General features: G+C 37.3%; 1 protein-coding gene across 2 annotated transcripts in view; it reads left to right on the top strand.

Moving 5' to 3' along the window:
* Positions 1 to 20232, top strand: part of WDR20 (WD repeat domain 20) — a 48277-nt gene that overhangs the window by 24717 nt on the left and 3328 nt on the right. The window contains exons 2-3 of one of the 2 annotated variants that reach the window (XM_082485696.1): positions 4864 to 5046; positions 10097 to 11374. In XM_082485696.1, the coding sequence (XP_082341822.1) occupies positions 4864 to 5046; positions 10097 to 11374 (1461 nt within the window). Of the gene's footprint in view, positions 1 to 4863; positions 5080 to 10096; positions 11375 to 20232 lie in introns of both variants that reach the window. The other variant, XM_082485697.1, reaches the window with a different exon arrangement.

Genomic DNA, 20232 nt, shown 5'->3' with positions numbered 1-20232 from the left:
AGGGCCTAGGATAACTCAGCTTTCTTGTTGTGTTCCTCAACTTTCTCTGTCCTTCAGCTAGCTCTGCAGGAAGGAGAGAGAGACCAGCACAGACATGGAGGAAGAATAAACAAGCTGTAAGGGGCCTCCTGGTTTAGTTTTCCCTTTCCTTGCTAATACAGTGAGCAGGTCTGTCTTGGAAGACCTTGCCCTGTTCACTAGGGGATACTGTAAGACAAAGTGCTGCAGCAAGGGTTACCTTGCCTCTCTTTTTTCAGCTAGGGTTTAAAAAGCATCTGTAAAGTTCAATGAAGTTCACTTAGTAATAATTCTAAGAGCTGATTTCTCATGTTACTTTTATAGCATTATAACAAGCACAGTTTTCTCAAATTGTTCTGTTTATAGACAGGACCATTAAATCCCTGGACAGCAAGGTATTGATGAGATTATCAAGCTACAGGTAATAAGTTGTGAATTCCAAGCTCCAGAAATGCTGAGGAAATTGTTTCCAAAAGTATATAATCTTGGTTCTTTGTGTCTTCTCTTTTACTTTGCACTAGAGCTCTACATGCATAGCCAATCAGTAATCTGCTGTTCAAGATCAATTAATTCTCTGGACAAGAGAGATTTTCTTAAGAGGATTTTTGGAAGTAAAATTTTTAATAAAAGTTTTCCCTCACTTCCAGGCTTAAAGACCTAATATTCTGTCTCGATCTCACTTATAGCTATCACCCATTGAAAGCCAGTCTCTTTGTCAATGTGATATTAAATACTATTGAGTATCTAAAGGAAGCATTTTGATGACTATTGTTGAAATTATTTGAGATAAATTAATAAATAAATCTTTTCTGATCTCGGAGATGTTTTTTAGCTTGGAAGGAAAAGTAGCATCTATGATACATTTCATTTAACTAAAATTTGCCGAAAGCTGCAGATGTAAGTTAGGAAAATAAAAGATAAAGGAAGAAATCACATCTGTCAAGGAGCATGATTAAATGCTGACTTGAAATAATGTGATTCACTGTTTGGGAAATCTTAGTATGAAAGCTCTAAGTCTCGGATCAATAGTACATACAAAGAATGAATCTCAGACAGATATTAATCTGGTTTTGACCTTAGAATTACATACAGTTACAGAACCAAGGTTATTGATGTCCATCCTAATCAGATATTTCAAACATCAGAATCTGAAAACTTAAATATTTGCTTCAGACTGAGGTAACTGATTTTTTTTTTTTTCCCATTTTCTTCCTACTGTTTAGGTACTTAAAGCTGTGGTTAAGGTGTTCCATCTGACTGCCTTTCTGCTGGAAGTTATAGTTCAGGGTGAATGGATGACTGCTAGACTGTTAGAATTTTGTTGGGCTTTTTTTTGCCTCCCTACCCAACAGAGTGGGAGTAGTTTTGTTAAAATAGCATGCAGTGAGAGTTAACTAAATAGGACTAGGAAGTCCCCAAAACAGCTACATGGTTCACATTTTATTATGGGTATGAATTCATCACAAAACTAAATGGCAAAGTTGGTCAATTTTTCTTCTGTAAGTAAGCGTAAGGTTCTCTAGAGAGTTTTAATCTGTTCAAACACAGACTTGGAAGCTGTTGATGTTCAAGGTACATCAATTTTATTTAGCTGTATCACTGACTTTAGACAGGTGTTGCGTGAGATTCCTCTTGTTCTTTTTGTCTGATAACCATTATTCCTTGTTCCTTTGCCCAAGGGGTACTTGAACTACAGCTGTATGTTGGAAGGCTTCTAATGCAGGTATCAGTTGGCCAAGATGATAATAATACCAGAGTATTGATGAACTAAGATGTATTTCAATGACTTGCCCAGATTTTTATTCGAAGGGATGATGGTATTCTTAGCCTGGCATTAGATGCCCCAACCTTCTGTCAGTCGTGATTACAAATTGTTGCTCTCATCGTGAATCATCCACAATGGAGTAAGTTTGTCAAAGTGGAAAGGCTGAAATAGTGCTGAGTGTTTTCTGGAAGAAAACCTTAAAGGAACTGGGACAGGAAGCAAGCACATAGCCTGCTCCCAGCTCAAGCAGAGGTGAGGGTGCCTGATCCTGTGCTTTTAACCTCCATGTTTGGTAACGCTTAATCCCAAGATCTTTCTGTTCTCTTTCAAAGTACATGAGCATTCTTCTGAGAGTGGGGCAGTTCACACCACCTTGTTCCATAAATAATGTCATATCCTAGGATTTGGCGGTTATAGACTCAGATCTCATGTAAAAGCTCTTTTCCAAGAATCAGATCTTCCACAAAATAGTTATAGCAAATGGACTTAGTGGTGAGCTAATAAAATACTGAGTCCCAGGCACGACTGAATTTTATGAGTAAGCGCTCTTGTTGTTCCTAACAAAATCCAATAGCAATCTTCAACTGTGCAGAAATAAAGAAAATGTCTCCTAGTTCTTACGCTCATTTATTCTACCCTGTCTTTCAATTGAGACATCAAGAAATCAAGAGATTTGTTTTGTCTCCATGAGAAAACTATATTATAAATGAAAATGCTAGCTGCACGTAAATAAAGGGCGGGGCATCCCTGGCAGTAGAAGCCTGATTAATTCTGGGTTGAATTAGTTTATTTATACTCCATTTAAGTTCAGATAAATTGTCACTGCCATCTGGTTCCCAGAGAACAGCTAAGAACAAACACAGTGAAGTCTGTGCTTAGATTTAATTTATCAGAATTTCATGTCTTGCTAGAGCTGTTACCACAGAATTTCAGAAGACAGGGAACTTCAGTCACATAAAATTTGTTGGACAACAAAACCAAAAGCTAGTGATATAAAACCTCAACCATACAAAAGAGCAAGGTATAGTTCCAATCTGAAAATAGCCACCTATTGATTCATTGTTGCTTAAAAGGATAGTGAGGATTCAGGAGAAGAACCTGGGAATACCCATGTTTTCTGCTGGCTGGGAGAGTCTCTGATCATTCAGTATGATTCAGGCTGAGTTCTGTTTACTTTAGAATAGATCTTCCTTCTTAGTCATTGGGTCCTGCTGGAACTTTCATCCAGAGAATACAACCTTGAGTCTCACAGGTTAGCCTTGTTAACTCTGCATTTCTTTTAGGTATGGAGGGATGCATCTGTGTGTTTCTGTAGAATGGTCTTCCAGATAGAAATTCTGCCTCAATTTTGAGTGTTATGTCTTGATATCACACATTTTGTAGTGATAGAGGACAAAGGAATCTTGTACAATATAAGAGGTAACTGCATGGCCTCTAGGATTTGATCTTTCAGCTTCAAATTAGATTTACATCTGTCTGTGAATGTGCCTTATCCTATGATCTCCCAGTAGAGCTAGTATTCTATTTAAGTTCTCCTTGAAGAGGTATTGCTAATATTCTTTTTTAGCTTATAATGGATCTCTGGGCTCTGGAGAATAACTTTTTAATCTGCTGACTTTAGAAGTTGGAATACATCATCTCATTTTGGAGTTTTCAACCAGGAGGCCATACATCTGATTAAACTGGTTTATAATGTATGCTGCAAAACATAAGTGCAACTTTAATATTGTTGTGTATATATGCTTATCATGTGTATCCTGTAGTTAAATTTGCCTTGGAAATGGCTCACCTGACATGATTCACTGTGTAGGTAGTTATGATTTTTCCCTCCTGACAGGTCTAGTTTCTGTCTGTGTAGCTCCATGCACACCAAGGATTTGCTGTTCTCTAGATGTCAGCCTCGAAGATTTAATACACTGGGGCAATTTTCTTTTATGTGAAGCTTGTCCTTTTCCTCAAAGAAGTTTTATTTCTTACATTACTGGCCCAATTTCCTGTGACTAAAAATACTGAAAAGTATATATCAAAATTAGCATCCGAGTCCTGAATCACAGCTACATCTCGGGTCTGTAATATTGTTGAGTATCTGCAGCTTTCTGATTACAGACTCTGAACCTAGTAAACAGGGAATTGTTTTGTTGTTTGTTTGTTTGTGGTTTTTTGTTGTGTTTTTTTTTTTTTTTTTTTAAAAAGGGCTGAACCTGGTGTATGATCTTGCATATTAAATGTGTGGGTTTTAATCTCAGGATGATGAAAGATTAGGTTGTCTGTTCAGAAGTGATATGGGGATAAACATGGGTTACACAACAGAGAGAGCATTTTAAATTGCTTTTCTGTTCCTTTTGATTCTTCTGGCACTTTAGTGCCAAATCTTCGGTTGTTTATATTGAAGTTCTTCAGTTTTGTTAGCACTTACTTTTGTCTGAGCTATATTTGAATTCTGTGTTCAGTGTCAGAAGCACAATTACTTTGTAGCTTAATGGCTTAAAATGTACTTTATAATCACAGTATTAGCATCTTGAGTCAGTGTTCCTAGAAAATGCTCTCCTAGGATCTAGTTGATAATTTTTTAAATTACTGAGACCAATATCATGTTTGCCTGTCCTAAAAGGGTAGATTTACAGTAGAAGAATTGGGTGACTGAGAATATGCTATTTTTAATCCAGAATTGGTTGTACTCAATATTGAGAAAGCTGCTGCTAGGAAAGTAGGAGGTATCTTGTCTCTGTGATGGAATGACCCTTCTGGCAGGAGAAACCTTCCTGGAATAGGTTGGTCTTGAGGACTTGCAGAAGCCGTTGTGTTGCTGAACGGTTGTCATTGATTTGTCACAATGTAGTTGCAAAGGCTGGGGTAGGTATAGTGTTTAGCAAAACTGAAAAACACAAGTATTGCATTACATGAAAAAATAAACCTTTTGAAAACATCTTGGATGTCTTTGATAAATACAAAGCTGCTTTTTAAAGTAGGGTTTTGTGACTGCATAAATTGTTACTTAGTATGAACATTATTTGCAACTAGAACTGGTTATATGCACACATTGTGACAAACTGTCTTAATTCTGTTTGCTCTCTTTGCAGGCTGCGGACTTGAGTAAACCAATAGACAAAAGGATATACAAAGGAACACAACCTACATGCCATGACTTCAATCACTTAACAGCCACAGCAGAAAGTGTGTCTCTTCTAGTGGGCTTCTCTGCAGGCCAGGTCCAACTTATAGACCCTATTAAAAAAGAAACTAGCAAATTATTTAATGAGGAAGTAAGTAGAAATCTTAACATTGTTGCATGCAATGTATTTGTGATATTAAAGATCCTAGATTCTCAAAGTTCTGTAGATGGCTCCGTTTGCCTATGTAACTTATCATTCAGTCACTGCCTTTGTTTTTCAGCTGTTACATTGGATTGGAATACCTACACAAAAATGTTATTCGTGAAAGCATCTTTTGGGGTTTAAGATTAAAAATTAGGACTTTCTAGTTTGGGTGATACTGTAACTAGAGTTAATGACAGTTAACTGATGGAAAAAAGGTCCACAAATCTAAATGTTGCTGCATGTGCTCTGCAGTCAGTTGTTTCTGAGGAAGAAAGCATTTAAGCCCCTATTTAATTGATACATTATGGCCAAAATATTCAATAAGGTAAAAATACCATTTTTTATGGCCAGGATGTTACAGCAGAAACTCTCTGTATCAAGGGCTCCTAAAGGCTTGCTTGGGGAAGACTAGGATATCAAGCTGAATGCTGCATGGAAAAAGCTGAAGGCTCATGAGGTTTCGGCCATGTGATGTTCCTGTATCTGTATCCAGAAGAAGCTGTATCTGCTTTTTCCACTGCTGTGCAATAAGGAAAGATAGAAGGGAGTACTATGGGGGGAACTAATGACAAGTTACAAGACTGCTGGCTCTGATTCTGTTAGTATTGGCATTCTTAGATGAGTAAGTGTCTGGATGCTAACAAGAAAAGAAATCTGGTAACTAGTACAACTAGTACAACTGCATTTTGTGCAGAGGATAAGATACGGGAATTTGGGTGGTTGCAGGAGGGGATTATTTGTTTTGTGGGGGTGGTTTTTTTGCTCCTTCTTGTGTTTTAATCCAGCTGTGGGTGAAGTGGGGGGGGGGGGGGGGGGGGTGTAATAGCAAAGAGCTTTGCAGGTCTCTTTTTTTATTCTTTTTTCTAATTTCAAATCTGGATAAGAGCTTTACAAATGAAGTTAAGCCTTGCTCAGCTTTCAAACTGAGCAAGCATATCTTTCCCACCTCAGAGAGATGTGTAGCCTTGCTCTGTCTGTGTGCAAAGAAGATTGAAGTATTGTTCTCAATGGGGATGTTTTATAATTAGAACTGCCTTAATTCCTCCTCAGCTTTCTAAAAACTCATCTAGATCAGAAGAGGGGTGCTTTTCTTCTTACCTAGCCTTTTCCCACCTGCTCTGTCTCTCTGCTTGTGTTGAGTGGGAAACAGTCCTGGAGAGTCTCTTAATGTTATACAGACTACTCTGTTTGGTAGAAACCTCTGTAAAAGTAGTTGAAATATTCATTTTAGCATTGTCCTAACAACCCTCCACCTGCACTACCACCCTCTCTCCCCCAAGTGGAACCCACCCCAAAACCAAAAAAAACCCAACTTGGTGTAACTTCACCTCTGGGAGTGCTGGTCTGGATGTGAACAAGCTACTTGTGTGAGTACAGCTCTGATTTAATCTTGTATGATAATAGTGTAAGTGTCACAAATGGCAGTAGAAATACTATAAACGGCTAGAGCTTCATATCACAGAGCAGTTCCCACTCTTGTAGCTGAACTGTAGTTGCTTCAAGAACAGCTTCTGCTGAAGTACTTGCGTAAAGGTCCAATGCGTGTTTACGTGCCTTGATGTTGTTTACTGTCTAGCGTCCACAGTGTAAAGCTACATTGCAGGCTGAACAGTTCTTGTGGTAAACCACAAATGATGGAAGCACTGAAGCCACTTTCCACTAGACAGTATTGTCTTTTCTCTGGGCTATAACCAGCATTGCTTCCCTGTGGTGGGAATGCATCCTTTGACAGTTAAGCAAAAATTAAATGAGATGATCTGTTTTCTACAAAGCTAACATAAGAATTTGCTCAGTGCTACCAAAACTACACACACAGTAGACTAGAGTTAAATGACAAATTCTTGTTTCCTGCACTGATCCTATCTGCAGTTACAATTAATTCTAAAACTTTCATGTTTTTAATCTGTCAATTACAGTATTGAAGTGTGCCCTGGATGTGTTTGAATGTTCTGGCTTGTATCTAAAAGCCATTTCAGGGAAGCATCAGTGAGCATTGATGTTTGAGCCAGTTTGTTTGCTTTGAGATGAGGGTGCCTGTTGTGTTTTGAATATATTTAGAATTTAGAAAGTGTTTGAGAATAAACTTATCTTCATAGGCAGAAAGTGGTGTAAATAGGTGTTTACATTGTTTGACATATTTAGCATTAGTGCTAGAGGTAATAGAATTCACGACCTGTCCTGTTAGTAATTTGGTGATTCGAGTAGCTCAAAGCTCTGTTTTGACTATCACCTCTGATGAAGCAATCAGGATAGCGCTTAATTGTATGCGATATGTGAAATAACTGAACCTGTGGTGACACAGAAGGTTATGTTGAACTTAAAATGCAGTAGCCTTAATGCAGTCTAACTTGTTACTCTTCCTTTTTTTTTTAATTCTATTGACGTAGAAGACAATAGGGACTTGAAAGGCTGAGGTGAGTGATACTATGCAGCTTGTGGCTGCCTACCTAAATCAATCTGTATCAACAGTGGTATTCCTTCTAGCTGTGTCAGAATTAAATTAGTGATATTTTCTTATTCTCAAAACCAACCTCACAAATTCAGTTGTTTCCAACTGAATTAACCAACTGTTGTTGGTTATTCTCAAGCTAGTCAATTGAATTATGTTTCTTTCATCTCTTTTTTTTTTTTTTTAAATTCTTTTCTTATTTAAACTAAAGCCTTAAGCTGCATTTTTTTTCCCTAATAAACTTTGCCCTGTACCTGTGTTGACAAAGCTCTTTGTCGGACCTTAAGACATATTCCTTGGTTGCCTCATTTTTTTCACTCCTTTGTGGCCTCTGCCAATAATTTTGTCCCTTCGAGCTTGTTCAGAGTGGGTCTACCAAGATAATCTTAGCTTGTCTTCCTGACTGGTGACTGAAGTTTCTTCACTTACTATTCTTTCACCAAACTGAACATAAACTCCTTATCCCAGCCGCTCCACTGATTTGCTTGATACTATATTCAGTCCATTCTTGCAATGTGTCTGCCTGACTTCAGGTCTTGTTTTGTTTTGCTGCAGAAGCGAGCCCAGTTGAATGCTTTTAAAACTTCAGAAAGTCATAAATTCAGTTTTTTTGTCTTCCTGCTGAACTTAAAGCTCTGCTGGTTGAGAAGGGGACGAGTTGTAGTCGCTTGCTACGTATCAGGTTAAAGTCTCTCTGCATATTGTCTCTGAGCTAATCTGTTCTCATTGCAGATTACAATCTTCTGTTTTGTTAATGGCCTCCTTGAGGTAAAGATCAGGTTTTCAGGATTTCTGTATAATATTTAAGATCATGTAGCCCAACATGATTATGGACTTAAAATGCCGTTTCATGTGTAAAAGTTGAGCAACTGCTCTTATGAGTGGAGATTGTATGTCGGGTTGAGTTGCTCTAGTAGAGGAGAGCAAAAAATTTCTCTTTGTTGCTATATTAGCGGTAATTTAGTAATGAGGAGACTATTGCCTATAGTGAGCCAGCTAGCCTGATATTCCCTGTCTATATTCTCTTGGTGTGTACCAGGTAACTTTCTGTGTAATTTTTCTGATATTGTAATTACTGAGGCATGAATGGTATATATCAATGAGCACGTGACAAACTATTTAAAATATCCCAACAGAGGCTAAGAATATGTTATTTTAAAGCTACTGCGTTTGAGGAAAAGTTCCCGGATTAAGTTATATCTCTTGGCACTCAAGTACAAAGTGGCTGATTTAACCAATGAGAAATTACAGGAGAGGCTTCCTGGTGTTACACTGAGGTTGACAGCAGCAAAAGTATAATCTAAAATGAAGAGGTGCTGCTTTCCAGTGATAGTTACAGGCTCAGAATGGATAATAGTCAATGTATTATCCATTAGTTTGGGGTTTTTTGTTTGCGATTAAACAGCATAGCAAGGTTTTGGGGGGATTTTTTTTGCCTCTATTTTATAATGCTTTTGTAACTTGTTCTGGTATTTCCTTAGGCTCTTTGTATTTGCATTCTTGCCTCTTGTGTAGCTCAGCTCTTCTTTCAGCCTATAACCAGTCTATACCAAATACAAATCTTGAATGTGCATGTAAAGAATTACTTGTCTCCAAATTGCAGTTGAGTGATGCCATGGGCAGCTTGGTAAGTTTTAGAAATTTACCAGAACTACACTAGCAAACTCAAGGAGTCAAACTTTATCTCTCAGTTCTTACAGCATTGAAGACATTATGGTCAGGACTGTTTGTTTAATATGTGCATGTTCATTCTTTTGCAACCATGGACTCTGTTAAACTGTTTTTATTTAAAGGAAACTTCTTAACCAGGTGGTAACTGAGAGTACTGACAGGTCATTGGCTAATGAATGAAAACTAATTGGAGGGTGGGAATTCCGAGGTTAAAAGTATGTGGTGCCTTGTGAATTCACTGAATCATGGGCATTTAACTACTAACTTTCCAGCCATATGATAATAGGGTCACCGTTATGTAGCTTTTGCTGCCTGAATCAGTAAAAACTGGTAAAGGTTCCTAAAGCCTCTTCCCTCCCCCCCCCCCCCCCCCCCCCCCCCCCTTCTTTCAGAGGATGGATTTTATTTGTGATTTCAGATAAAACCAGAATCTAAATTTACTGTTGTTGCTTTGTAACCTGTTTGCTACGTATTACAGATAAGTAACTGCCTTTTTTTTTTTTTTTTTTCATTTTAGCTCATTCTGTGTTTTCTTGATTGTTTCCTTTATGTGCCTTTCAACCTACACAGCAAAAAGTAAAACTAAGAACACTACCTTTATATTCATAACAACAGATTGGCTTGATTGAAGTATGTTTGTTGTGGGATGTGACTGGACCATAATAATAACATTTGGTAGAACTTCGTCTAAAAATAATTTCTTCTTTACTGCCTGATAAGTTTTGGAAAATACAGTAACGTAGCTCCTTTCTAGAAAGTTGAGTTTACTTTGGTTAAGTATTGTTCCCCATCCCCTCGGAAAGCTCAGATTTACATCTAATCATTAAAACTTTAATTTTCAGACTTTCTGATGTGTATCTTCTTTGTTTTTCACAGAGACTAATAGACAAGTCCAGAGTAACCTGTGTAAAATGGGTACCAGGTTCGGAAAGCCTTTTCCTAGTAGCTCATTCCAGTGGCAATATGTACTTGTATAACGTGGAGCACACTTGTGGTACCACAGCCCCGCACTACCAGCTACTTAAACAAGGAGAAAGTTTTGCAGTTCACACTTGCAAGAGTAAATCCACGAGAAACCCTCTGCTTAAATGGACAGTAGGTGAGGGTGCCCTGAATGAATTTGCCTTTTCCCCAGATGGGAAGTTCTTGGCGTGTGTGAGCCAGGATGGTTTCCTTCGTGTGTTTAACTTTGATTCGGTGGAATTGCATGGTACAATGAAAAGCTACTTTGGAGGACTGCTGTGTGTGTGTTGGAGTCCTGATGGGAAATACATAGTGACGGGTGGAGAGGATGACTTGGTAACAGTTTGGTCTTTCGTGGACTGTCGAGTAATAGCGAGAGGCCACGGACATAAATCGTGGGTCAGTGTTGTTGCGTTTGATCCATATACCACTAGTGTAGAAGAGAGTGACCCGATGGAATTTAGCGGAAGTGATGAGGATTTCCAAGACCTTCATTTTGGCAGAGATCGAGCAAATAGTACGCAATCTAGGCTATCCAAAAGGAACTCTACAGACAGTCGTCCAGTAAGTGTTACGTATAGATTTGGTTCAGTAGGCCAGGACACACAGCTCTGTTTGTGGGATCTTACAGAAGATATTCTCTTTCCCCACCAACCTCTCTCAAGAGCAAGGACACATACAAATGTCATGAATGCCACAAGTCCACCTGCTGGAAGTGGTGGAACTAACCCAGGAAGTAATGGAAACAGTATCACAACACCTGGAAACTCTGTACCCCCTCCTCTTCCACGGTCAAACAGCCTTCCACACTCTGCAGTCTCAAATGCTGGCAGTAAAAGCAGTGTCATGGATGGTGCCATTGCTTCTGGCGTTAGTAAATTTGCAACCTTATCGCTACACGATCGGAAGGAAAGACACCACGAAAAAGACCACAAGAGAAATCATAGCATGGGACATATATCTAGCAAGAGCAGTGACAAACTGAACCTAGTTACTAAAACCAAAACGGACCCAGCTAAAACTTTGGGAACACCTCTCTGTCCCCGAATGGAAGATGTTCCCTTGTTAGAGCCTCTTATCTGTAAAAAGATAGCACATGAAAGACTGACTGTGTTAATTTTTCTTGAAGACTGTATAGTCACTGCTTGTCAGGAGGGATTTATTTGCACATGGGCAAGGCCTGGTAAAGTGGTAAGTTTTAATCCTTAATGCTGCATCAAAGAACTAGAACTCTGAATAGGTAGTTTTCTTGAAATATAAATGAATGTTGAATATAAAATTTCTTTATGCTTAATGTAAAAAAAAAAAAAAAATCCTCAGAGCCATACTTTTGGATACTGCATGCCATATTTCTGAATGATTTGAAGTGTCTTGGATACAATTATTCAGTATAGTTGCCTTCCAGCAGAAGAAATAAATACTGTGCATCTAAACTATTGATCAGTGTTCTTATACTTAAGCATAACCACAATATGGTGAAAGCTATTTATGTAAAAATTGAAGTAAAACCTGTCAATCACTAAAATAATTATAATCCTTCTAATGTTTTCTACAAAATACAGCACTCCCAATGAGAGTAGCTTATGAAAAGCTGCTGCTTTTAAGTCTAATGAGAAATGTGAGCCTCTGAAAAAATTAAAACCAAAGTGTTTTGTTCCTCCATACTTTTCTGTGGTGGCCTGCCATTAATGTAAAACCACTTCTTATTAAAACGTCAGCCGTTTTATGCACAGATTTGTGAGCCCTTTACTGACTGTAGTTTATGCTCTTGAAATTGTGAATCAGTATTATCAAGGAACTCTAATTTTTGCTTTATGTATTTGTTAGGGAAAATCATGCGAGCTTTCTCTAAGTAGTTTCAGTGTTACGTTACTGTCAGTTTTGTTAGGCACTTTGATCATCGACAAGCTCGTGCTTTTTGATGGCACCTGTTCTCTCAGTTGAACCTGCATTAAAATATATTACTAGTTTTAACTCTTGTTGTTAATGCACTTGAACACAGATGAAACTTTATTTTTCTTCTGTCCAATGTATAGCAAGCTAGATTTTGAATGAAGCTAAATGTGGTGATTATTATTTTATTAAAAAGTAATTTGTGCTACAATAGCTTTGTTTGCCAGCAATATTTTAAAGGTATACAGCTATCATTAACATTACCAGAGTTGATCTAGCAAAAAGAACCATTATTTTTGTGAAAAATTCTGAAAGGGGATGTAGGTTATCACCTGAAGCAAAAGAAATAACCTGGTAATACCTGAATATTGCCACGCTGGGCAACCTAAATGAAAACCTGATGTTCGTTAGGTTTTAATCATTTGGTTCATAAGTCTGACTTTTGAAGTAGAGGTACTGTATATATTTATATACCACATCTTCATTGCTATAAACTTTTAAGTAAACCTCAACAATTTTTCTTAAAACTGTTTGTACAATGTAAGTTTCTTTGAGATGTTATCAAATTTGTCACAACATAGGTATGTGTAGAGAGCTATGTCCGCTCTGCATCTTAATGCATATTTAAAGGTTGAATCTAAAACTAAAAATTGTAAACCCTTTTCTGGGGAGAAGGGAGGAGGGTGTTACCTAAAAGTAATTTTTGCCTGAACCCTATAGATGCAGCATTAATTTAAAAAAAAAAAAAAAAAAAAAAAAAAAAAAAGCACCCCCAAAACACTAAACTATTTATTTGTCCTAAAGGAAAATACTAAAGCAGTTATCAATTCTGTGACTCAGTGCAATTCACTTGTGTTATGAATTAACTTTATACACATACAGCAGTGCCTCAGACTTCTATTGTGACCTATATTTTCTTTCTGTTCTAAAACTCCTTTGCGTACTACTAAACACTACACTGTTAAATTTCGTTTCAGTGGCTGAGGTGGGTTTTGTTAGACTGGGTATAACTTAAATATTTTTGTGTATTGACTTTGATTTGGAATATGACATTTCAAATATTTCAGAGATAAAGTATGCAGTACCAAAAAATCAGGATTTATGTATTGGCCAATATGGAAAACTTTAATTACAGGTAAGTAATTTTCATGCTGAAGTTATCACTTTCAAAATTAATATATTGCACATTGATGTAAATGCCATATTGTTTAGGAAGTATTTACTTAGAAATTTTCAAATGAATTTGTTTTTCTGATTTCACTTGCATTTCTAGTGAGCTCACTCTGCTGGTAAAAACTAAATTTCGGTAGCATGTTTACAGGGCTTTGATAGGAAAATATTTGTGCCAGAAGGACGTTATGAGCATCCTTTCTGTTTATAGGAAAGCACTTAATAATTTTATTTAATGAAAATTGTCAAAGTAGAAAACACTTATGGTAATGTCTTTCTTACTGGGTTATATACCATTCATTTCTGTTTCACCAGCTGTTTTATCCTAGGCTATCTCATTACTCTGGGGTTTAAAGCTGCTATTTCTAGTCTTCCTTTTGAAACATGGATCCCCAAGTGATCTTAAAACTCAGTCACGTTTTTGTCTGCCAACTCTAGAGTGAAAGCCTCTGAATCTTGCTGCTTCTTCCATCATTGCCTCAAAAGGCCTTCATTAAATTCATACCACTGCCAGCCTGAAGAAAGAATTGGATGGCAAACTGAAGCAGGCTTGCAGTGTCTAATGTAATTTCCATTGAGCCAGTGCTACCTTTCCCTCTCGTTTTTAATAGCCATCAAAAGATGCTCTGGATAATTGGACAGTTCTGTGTATGACAAGTTCTCTTCATCTTTCTGGTTGGGCTGGTGCTGCCCTTAGTGGAAAAGAAATCCAGAAATGTCTTTTCAGCCGTGATCCTTATGATAGCTGATAGGCTGTACAGTGCTTACAGAGTGTCCTGAAAGTTTATGAACTTTCCAAATTACTACTTCAGTGTATACATAATCATACCTTGAGCTTCCTCACTGGATATGCCATTCCTGCATTGCACTTCCAGAACTGTTGTACTAACTCCCAATCGGAGTGAGGTCAAGTGAATGGCAAACTTCAGAACAAACAAGTGGAATTGAGGCTCAGGATTCATTAGTTTCAATTTTTTACTCTCACTTTTTGTTAGCCTGTTTCTGAGGAAGAAGGGTCAGTGTGGTGAGAAAAATAGGTTGCCTTAACAAGAGCATCAACTTTCTTCTTGACGTGGTGACAGTTAGCCGTCTCCACCCGCCGTCTTTCCGAGCCCCTGGTGGGAAACCTAAATGGGACTACAGAACTGTTGTACTAATCTGAAAACGCAGAAAAAGAATTTCAAAGAGACCAAGGTAAACTTCATATGTTATCTTTATAGCTACTTCAAACTGAATTACAGGACCTACAGAAGCAATTTAAAAAAAAAAACAAAACCAACAACACAACAACAACAACGAACCCAACAAAACCCCCCAAAAACCAAAGCAGTACCTGGATATGCAAAATGAGTTTTCTCTGAACTTAGTGGTCGGAGAAACTGTATAATTTCTGTGTTTGACTGTAGAATTAACTATTCGCTATCTTCTTCACCATTTTATCTAAGTAAAAGTTGCTGATTAGTTGTTTCCTTTGTGAGAAAGCTCAAGGTAAGATTGGCCAGAAGTATGCACAGGTGAAATGGCAGTGTATAACCTAGCAAGATAAACATGCTACCATCTTGTAAAACAAATGCACATGGAATTTATTTATTTGACTTATTGTACAGGAAAACGTAGACTTAAATTATAACATCCTTGAATTTTCTAGTTAACTACAATTGTAGTACAGTATCATGTTTTAGTATGACTTCTGTTTTAGTGAAAGTACTTAAACATTCATGTACTATATTTGAGTGAGATGAGCAGCTATACGTACTAATTCTTCCTCAATGGAAAGGAGCATTTCATCATTACAATTGAAGTTCAATTGCTGGTATTTAAGTACTATCAAATAGATTTCTTTCAACGTGATACGGTATCTGTATAAACTTCAGGGATGATTATAGTAAAACTGAAACACAGCTATATGACTTCAGGTTACCATGCTGAAATTTGAAGCTTTCTGTAACGTGCATAATAGCAAAGTTGCACATGGCATACCCGCGTTATCAGGGTGAACTTAAACCTAGTACACTGGTGTGATATTTATAGCAAGGTATGTGTGTTTGCGCGTGTGCGTGTGTGAGGAGGTGTGACTAGTGGCTCCAGTAAAGCCAGGAGAGATCATAACCCTGTAAAGGCTTTATGATGAAGATGTCCAGATTAGGAAATAACATGACTTTTACTAAACGCTTCTTAGAAAACCCATGTTCTGAATCATCACCTCTTAAAAGTTGATTATGTACTTGGAATGACTGTATATGTCTGCCCCTTTAACAACATAAAGCTACTAAATTAATATTTAAAATGCTGGCCTGCTTATGTTACAATAATAAAATTTGTGTCAGTTAATTTACTGTCAATTTACATGTAAAGATTAAACTATTTTTTTCTGCATTTTATGAATTCTGTATACTGGAGTTTGTTAAAGATTGACATGTTAGGTGATACTGTACAAAATTGTATTGACTACCTTTAGTGAAAATCAAAAGTAAAATTCATATGTATTTCCTTTTTACACTTCCATCTAATTTCTTGACAACTTGAATAAATTTCATAGAGCCTTTCTAACATGAACTATTGTTAATTTAACTGTTGCAATAATTAAGCTTTAAGAAGTATTGTTGGTATATTTATAATTTTAAGAAGATCATGTTTGTTTCATACTGCTTATTTTTAGCTGTTCTATTGTCACTGTTACAGCTGAAGAACTTTACTAAATACTTGACATTACAAAATAACTTGCTGGGGTTGTCCTCTGTATACTGATGTTAAATAAAAATGTGTGATTGAACTGTAAATGTAGATAACTTTCAATAGTCCTTTCCACATTTGAGTTTTAATTTATCTTGCAGTCCTTAGGTGGTCTTATGCTATCATACTGTACCGAACAAATGGCCACAATGAAAGCTGTTCACTTGCCATATTTTAAAGTAAGAAGTTGATGCATCCTGTAACCTGCTCTGAGTAAATGTTTCACTTCATCTCAAGACGATGCATACATTTCGATGTTTAAATCTTGCTGATAAGGTCATGTCTCATGATGTTTATTTTTTTTAGGACTAGAGGGATATGAAATAGAATACTTTATCAAGCCACTTATCAAACTTGTTTAAACTCAGATTCAGTGAAACATAGACATGGACGTCTCTAGATTCTCTCTGCCTACCTGTCAAACAGGAGGTGGGACAGAGCGTTGTCGTTCCTTCTAGGACTCTACAGGAGCTCTTTCCTCTATGGACTCTGGTGCAGGGTATGTTCTTTATTCCAGCTTTAGATCTTGATATTTACCTCTAATGGATGCTGAATTTACAGCCCGAGGATGTGGCTCACTCACATGATTCCAGTGTTTTCTGCCTAGAAAAACTGGCTAGTCTGGAATTAAACTCGTTGGAACTAGAACTAAACTAGTCTGAAACTTTGGCTGCAAAATTTCTTGGAACCACTTTAGGCGAAGACTTAAAATGTTGCCCTTCCATCTGAGTGGACTAGGGATTGGGTCACCCTTGCAGCAGTGCTTCTCTGTTAACCAATGGAGGAGCCAAACAAATGATATTTTCTAAAGTGTTTCAAAGGCACTTTTGAGACATTTCACTGAAAAAGTTAGTTACTTTGGGCCCAGCCTAACTGGGGTAGGACTCTCTCTTAGCTGAAAATACTCTAGACTGAAGCGGAGAAAATCATCTTTCTTATGGGAACTTGAGAACCTTCTGGCACTTCAGAAGGTACTGATTGACCACTATGATGGTCTATATATGTAACATATGTGTATATTTAAGAACAGTTGCCAGTGGAGGAACAAAATGAAATCCGTCCTGAAAGCTTCTGGGAACAGCCGCTTACATCAAATTATGCAAGAACTGGTTGGTCAAACCAGTTTCTCAACAGTCAGTGGGAACATGAAATGAAACTTAACTTCCACGAGTTCTGTGGTCATAGAAGATACTTTGGCAAAAGGTGTCTTGGAACACAAAAGTGTTGTCTTGCTTGTCTTTATTAAATAATGTTTCACAAACTTCTCAAGGAAAGAACTTGTATGATCACATTCTTTTCTGGTTTTTGAAGTTGGATTTTTAGGTAGGTGCCGATCAACCTTACCAAATCCATTTGGCTCATTTCTTCTCCTGCTAAGATCACACTTTACAACTAACCAAACTGGGGTTGCCTTAAGGTTGCTTTCCCCCAACATTTTCCCTGGTTTGTCTCCATTTCTTTATTTTCTAAGCGGAAAATTTTAAACCGTACCGACTTTTGCAGTTTGAGTAAGCGAGAGAAACATCTATTCCTAAGCGTGTGAGCCCTTACTACCTAAATGAAGCTTAAGGTCCCATTGCTTGAGCCAAAACAGGTTTCTGCTGGCAAAAACCTTTTGTGCTTTTCCCAGCACTCAAGTAGTTGTATCTTAAATTATTATTTGAATTATTATTAAATTATTTTTTCTCTTGGGCATGTGTATCTTCCATTTACCAATCATACAGTAGTCTACCACTAGACAGATTTTTAGTTAGTCTGTCTGCTGTTTTTTTAACAGCCTTGACTTCTGTTTTTGTTGACAATGAGTAAAACAGTGATATACCTCTGTTAGGAGAAAAACTTCTTTATGTATACAGAAGTTGCAAGTGAAACCGCCTTGATGCTACTACGTGATTTTGCAAGATCTGGTGTCAAATGGTTTAAGCATTTATACTTTTCTGTAACACTACTAGAACAAAGGGAAGAAAAAAAAAGGCAAACGGAAAACAAATAATGTATTTAAAACTCCATTTAGTGAACATACAGACTGTGTAAAGATAGGTAAAAGCTTTGATATATCCCCCCTAAATCCCATGTGAATGTTCAGCATGTGCTTCCTTGAACGTTCTCAATTAATTTTGACTCTAATAGAGGTTAGTATCTGATTTAGTGAGTATATGCAGTTCAGAGACTTATGCTAATAAGTGCTGATTCATTTGAATAAGAAACTGTCAGGGATTTTGCTTATGCAAATCTTAAAACCAATTCAGCTGATTTGACTACAGAATTTTAAACAAACGTGAAAAAATCTCATTCTATTTTGGCATATTATTATTGCTCAAATAACTGTATTGAACCGTGGGCTCTTTTGTCAAGCAAAGGTCCCGGTCCAGGTTACTTTTTTAAATTACTCCAGGAATGTCACAGTTCTAGACAAGAATAAACCACCCATGGAATATTGTTCAAATAATAAATTCCCATTATTTCATACACTGGCAATAGCAGAAACGGTTTAACAAATTAATGCCATTTTTGTATGGGCATTCATTAATTCAGCCATTTTTAAAATTGGTTTAATTGCATTAGTGAAGTGTACTGTGAGACTTTTCTCTTTTTTTCATTGGACCCTTTGCTTTGCTTTTTCTACCTTTCAATTTTGAAACAGAACGTAGGGAAGATGTGCAAAGTTCTGACACCCAGCGAGTTTCCGAGCACCAGCTGAGCTGTGCCGCTGAGGGAGCGGCTCTCGTCCAGGGCAAAGGCTGAGCCTGTGCCAAGAGTGTTGTGAAGAAGCACATAGACATTAACTTCCCATGTCCTGCTCGTGTGTCCAAACTTGCAGGTTATTATCTACAGTAGAGAAACTACATATGATTGCATCTTTGGCTCCAATTAATCCTGTTCTAATTTACATGAAGAAAATATTAAATCAGTAGTTACTGATGGCTTTTTTTTTTTTCTACTTGGTAGTATCTTCCTGGTTTTTTTTTTTGTTGTTGTTTTTTTTTTTTTTTTTTTTTTTTTTTAAATGTAGCAATTATGTGCTGATCATCCATAAAATTAGTTTCTGTTGTGAAGCCTTGTGTTTCATATCTTTGGAAAAAACCCAAACTTTTGGCTGGAGCATATGTGGAATTCTTAAAAAAAAAAAAAAAAAAACAAAAAAACAAAACAAAAAAAAAACACCCCTCCCGCAATCTCCTGAACTGTGAGGGTTAGTCTTACTTAATGCTGCTGCAGGTCCTTCTCAACACACCACAGCTATAAGTGCCACGAACCTTGGGTGGAAATGACCTTTCTGATCGTATTTGTTATGGCTTTTCATTCCTACCTATGCAAGCCTATTTGTACCAAATATGCAAAGTCCTGTGTGTTTGGGCAAGTCCAAGAATACACAGATAAACATGGAATAGCCCTGGAAACTTAGTGCTGAAACAGTCTGGGTTCAATACTCTTACAGTGTTAATTGACATAGGAAAAATGAGAGAGTCGTCTGCAAGAGAAGCACATTTCAACTGTAATCTATTAAGATGGCAGATGATGTAACACCTACTTGGGGGACCCTCTGTGAGGTTGTGATGAGGATTGTTTTATCAAATTGCTGATTTGGGTCTCCTAACTGTTCCATTTCCCACCCCCTGCTAGACCCACACGCTGACAAAATAATACTGCTAATAAAGACTACATTTATTTTCAAAACTTTTTTGAACAGTGTCTTAACTTGTTTCTGCTGCTTTCTCAGTGTGATCTGTTTGTTCTTAAACTTTCGGCTGATGCACTGTACCACGTGGCAGATCTGCAGTTGTTGCATCTCAACTTTTGTGTTTTCTGTCACAGCTGTTAAACTCTGCAGCTTTGCTGTTCCACTAACATGTTGCAGCTTTCGTTCCATCTTTTACTACCTGGTTGACTAGACTCGGTAGTTTAATCACAGAAAGCACTGCACTCTAATTTCTTTATTCTTTCTTTTCAGGCAGGAGCTTTCTGTATTTTTTTTCATAACCTTATCCATCATATTACATTCCAGAGAATGCAATTACAAATATTCTAGTCCCACATCCTTTGTATTGCAAATCAGACTTTTATAGGGTAACTTTTGTATCAAAACTAACTTTTTTGGAGCCCTCACTTGCTTTTCTCATGTGGCTTTCCAAAGTTTCCCATGTTACACCTAACATGGCTTCTTAAATGGCCTTGTTTGAAAGGCTCTTACACAATGGCAAAATTCTATACAATCTTTTTTGTTACTCGGGACCCACCGAGAACACTCACCA

This window comes from Vanellus vanellus (genome assembly GCF_965231255.1).
Source record: "Vanellus vanellus genome assembly, chromosome: 6".
Classification (NCBI taxonomy): domain Eukaryota; kingdom Metazoa; phylum Chordata; class Aves; order Charadriiformes; family Charadriidae; genus Vanellus; species Vanellus vanellus.
This window is presented reverse-complemented; position numbering and strand designations above follow the sequence as displayed.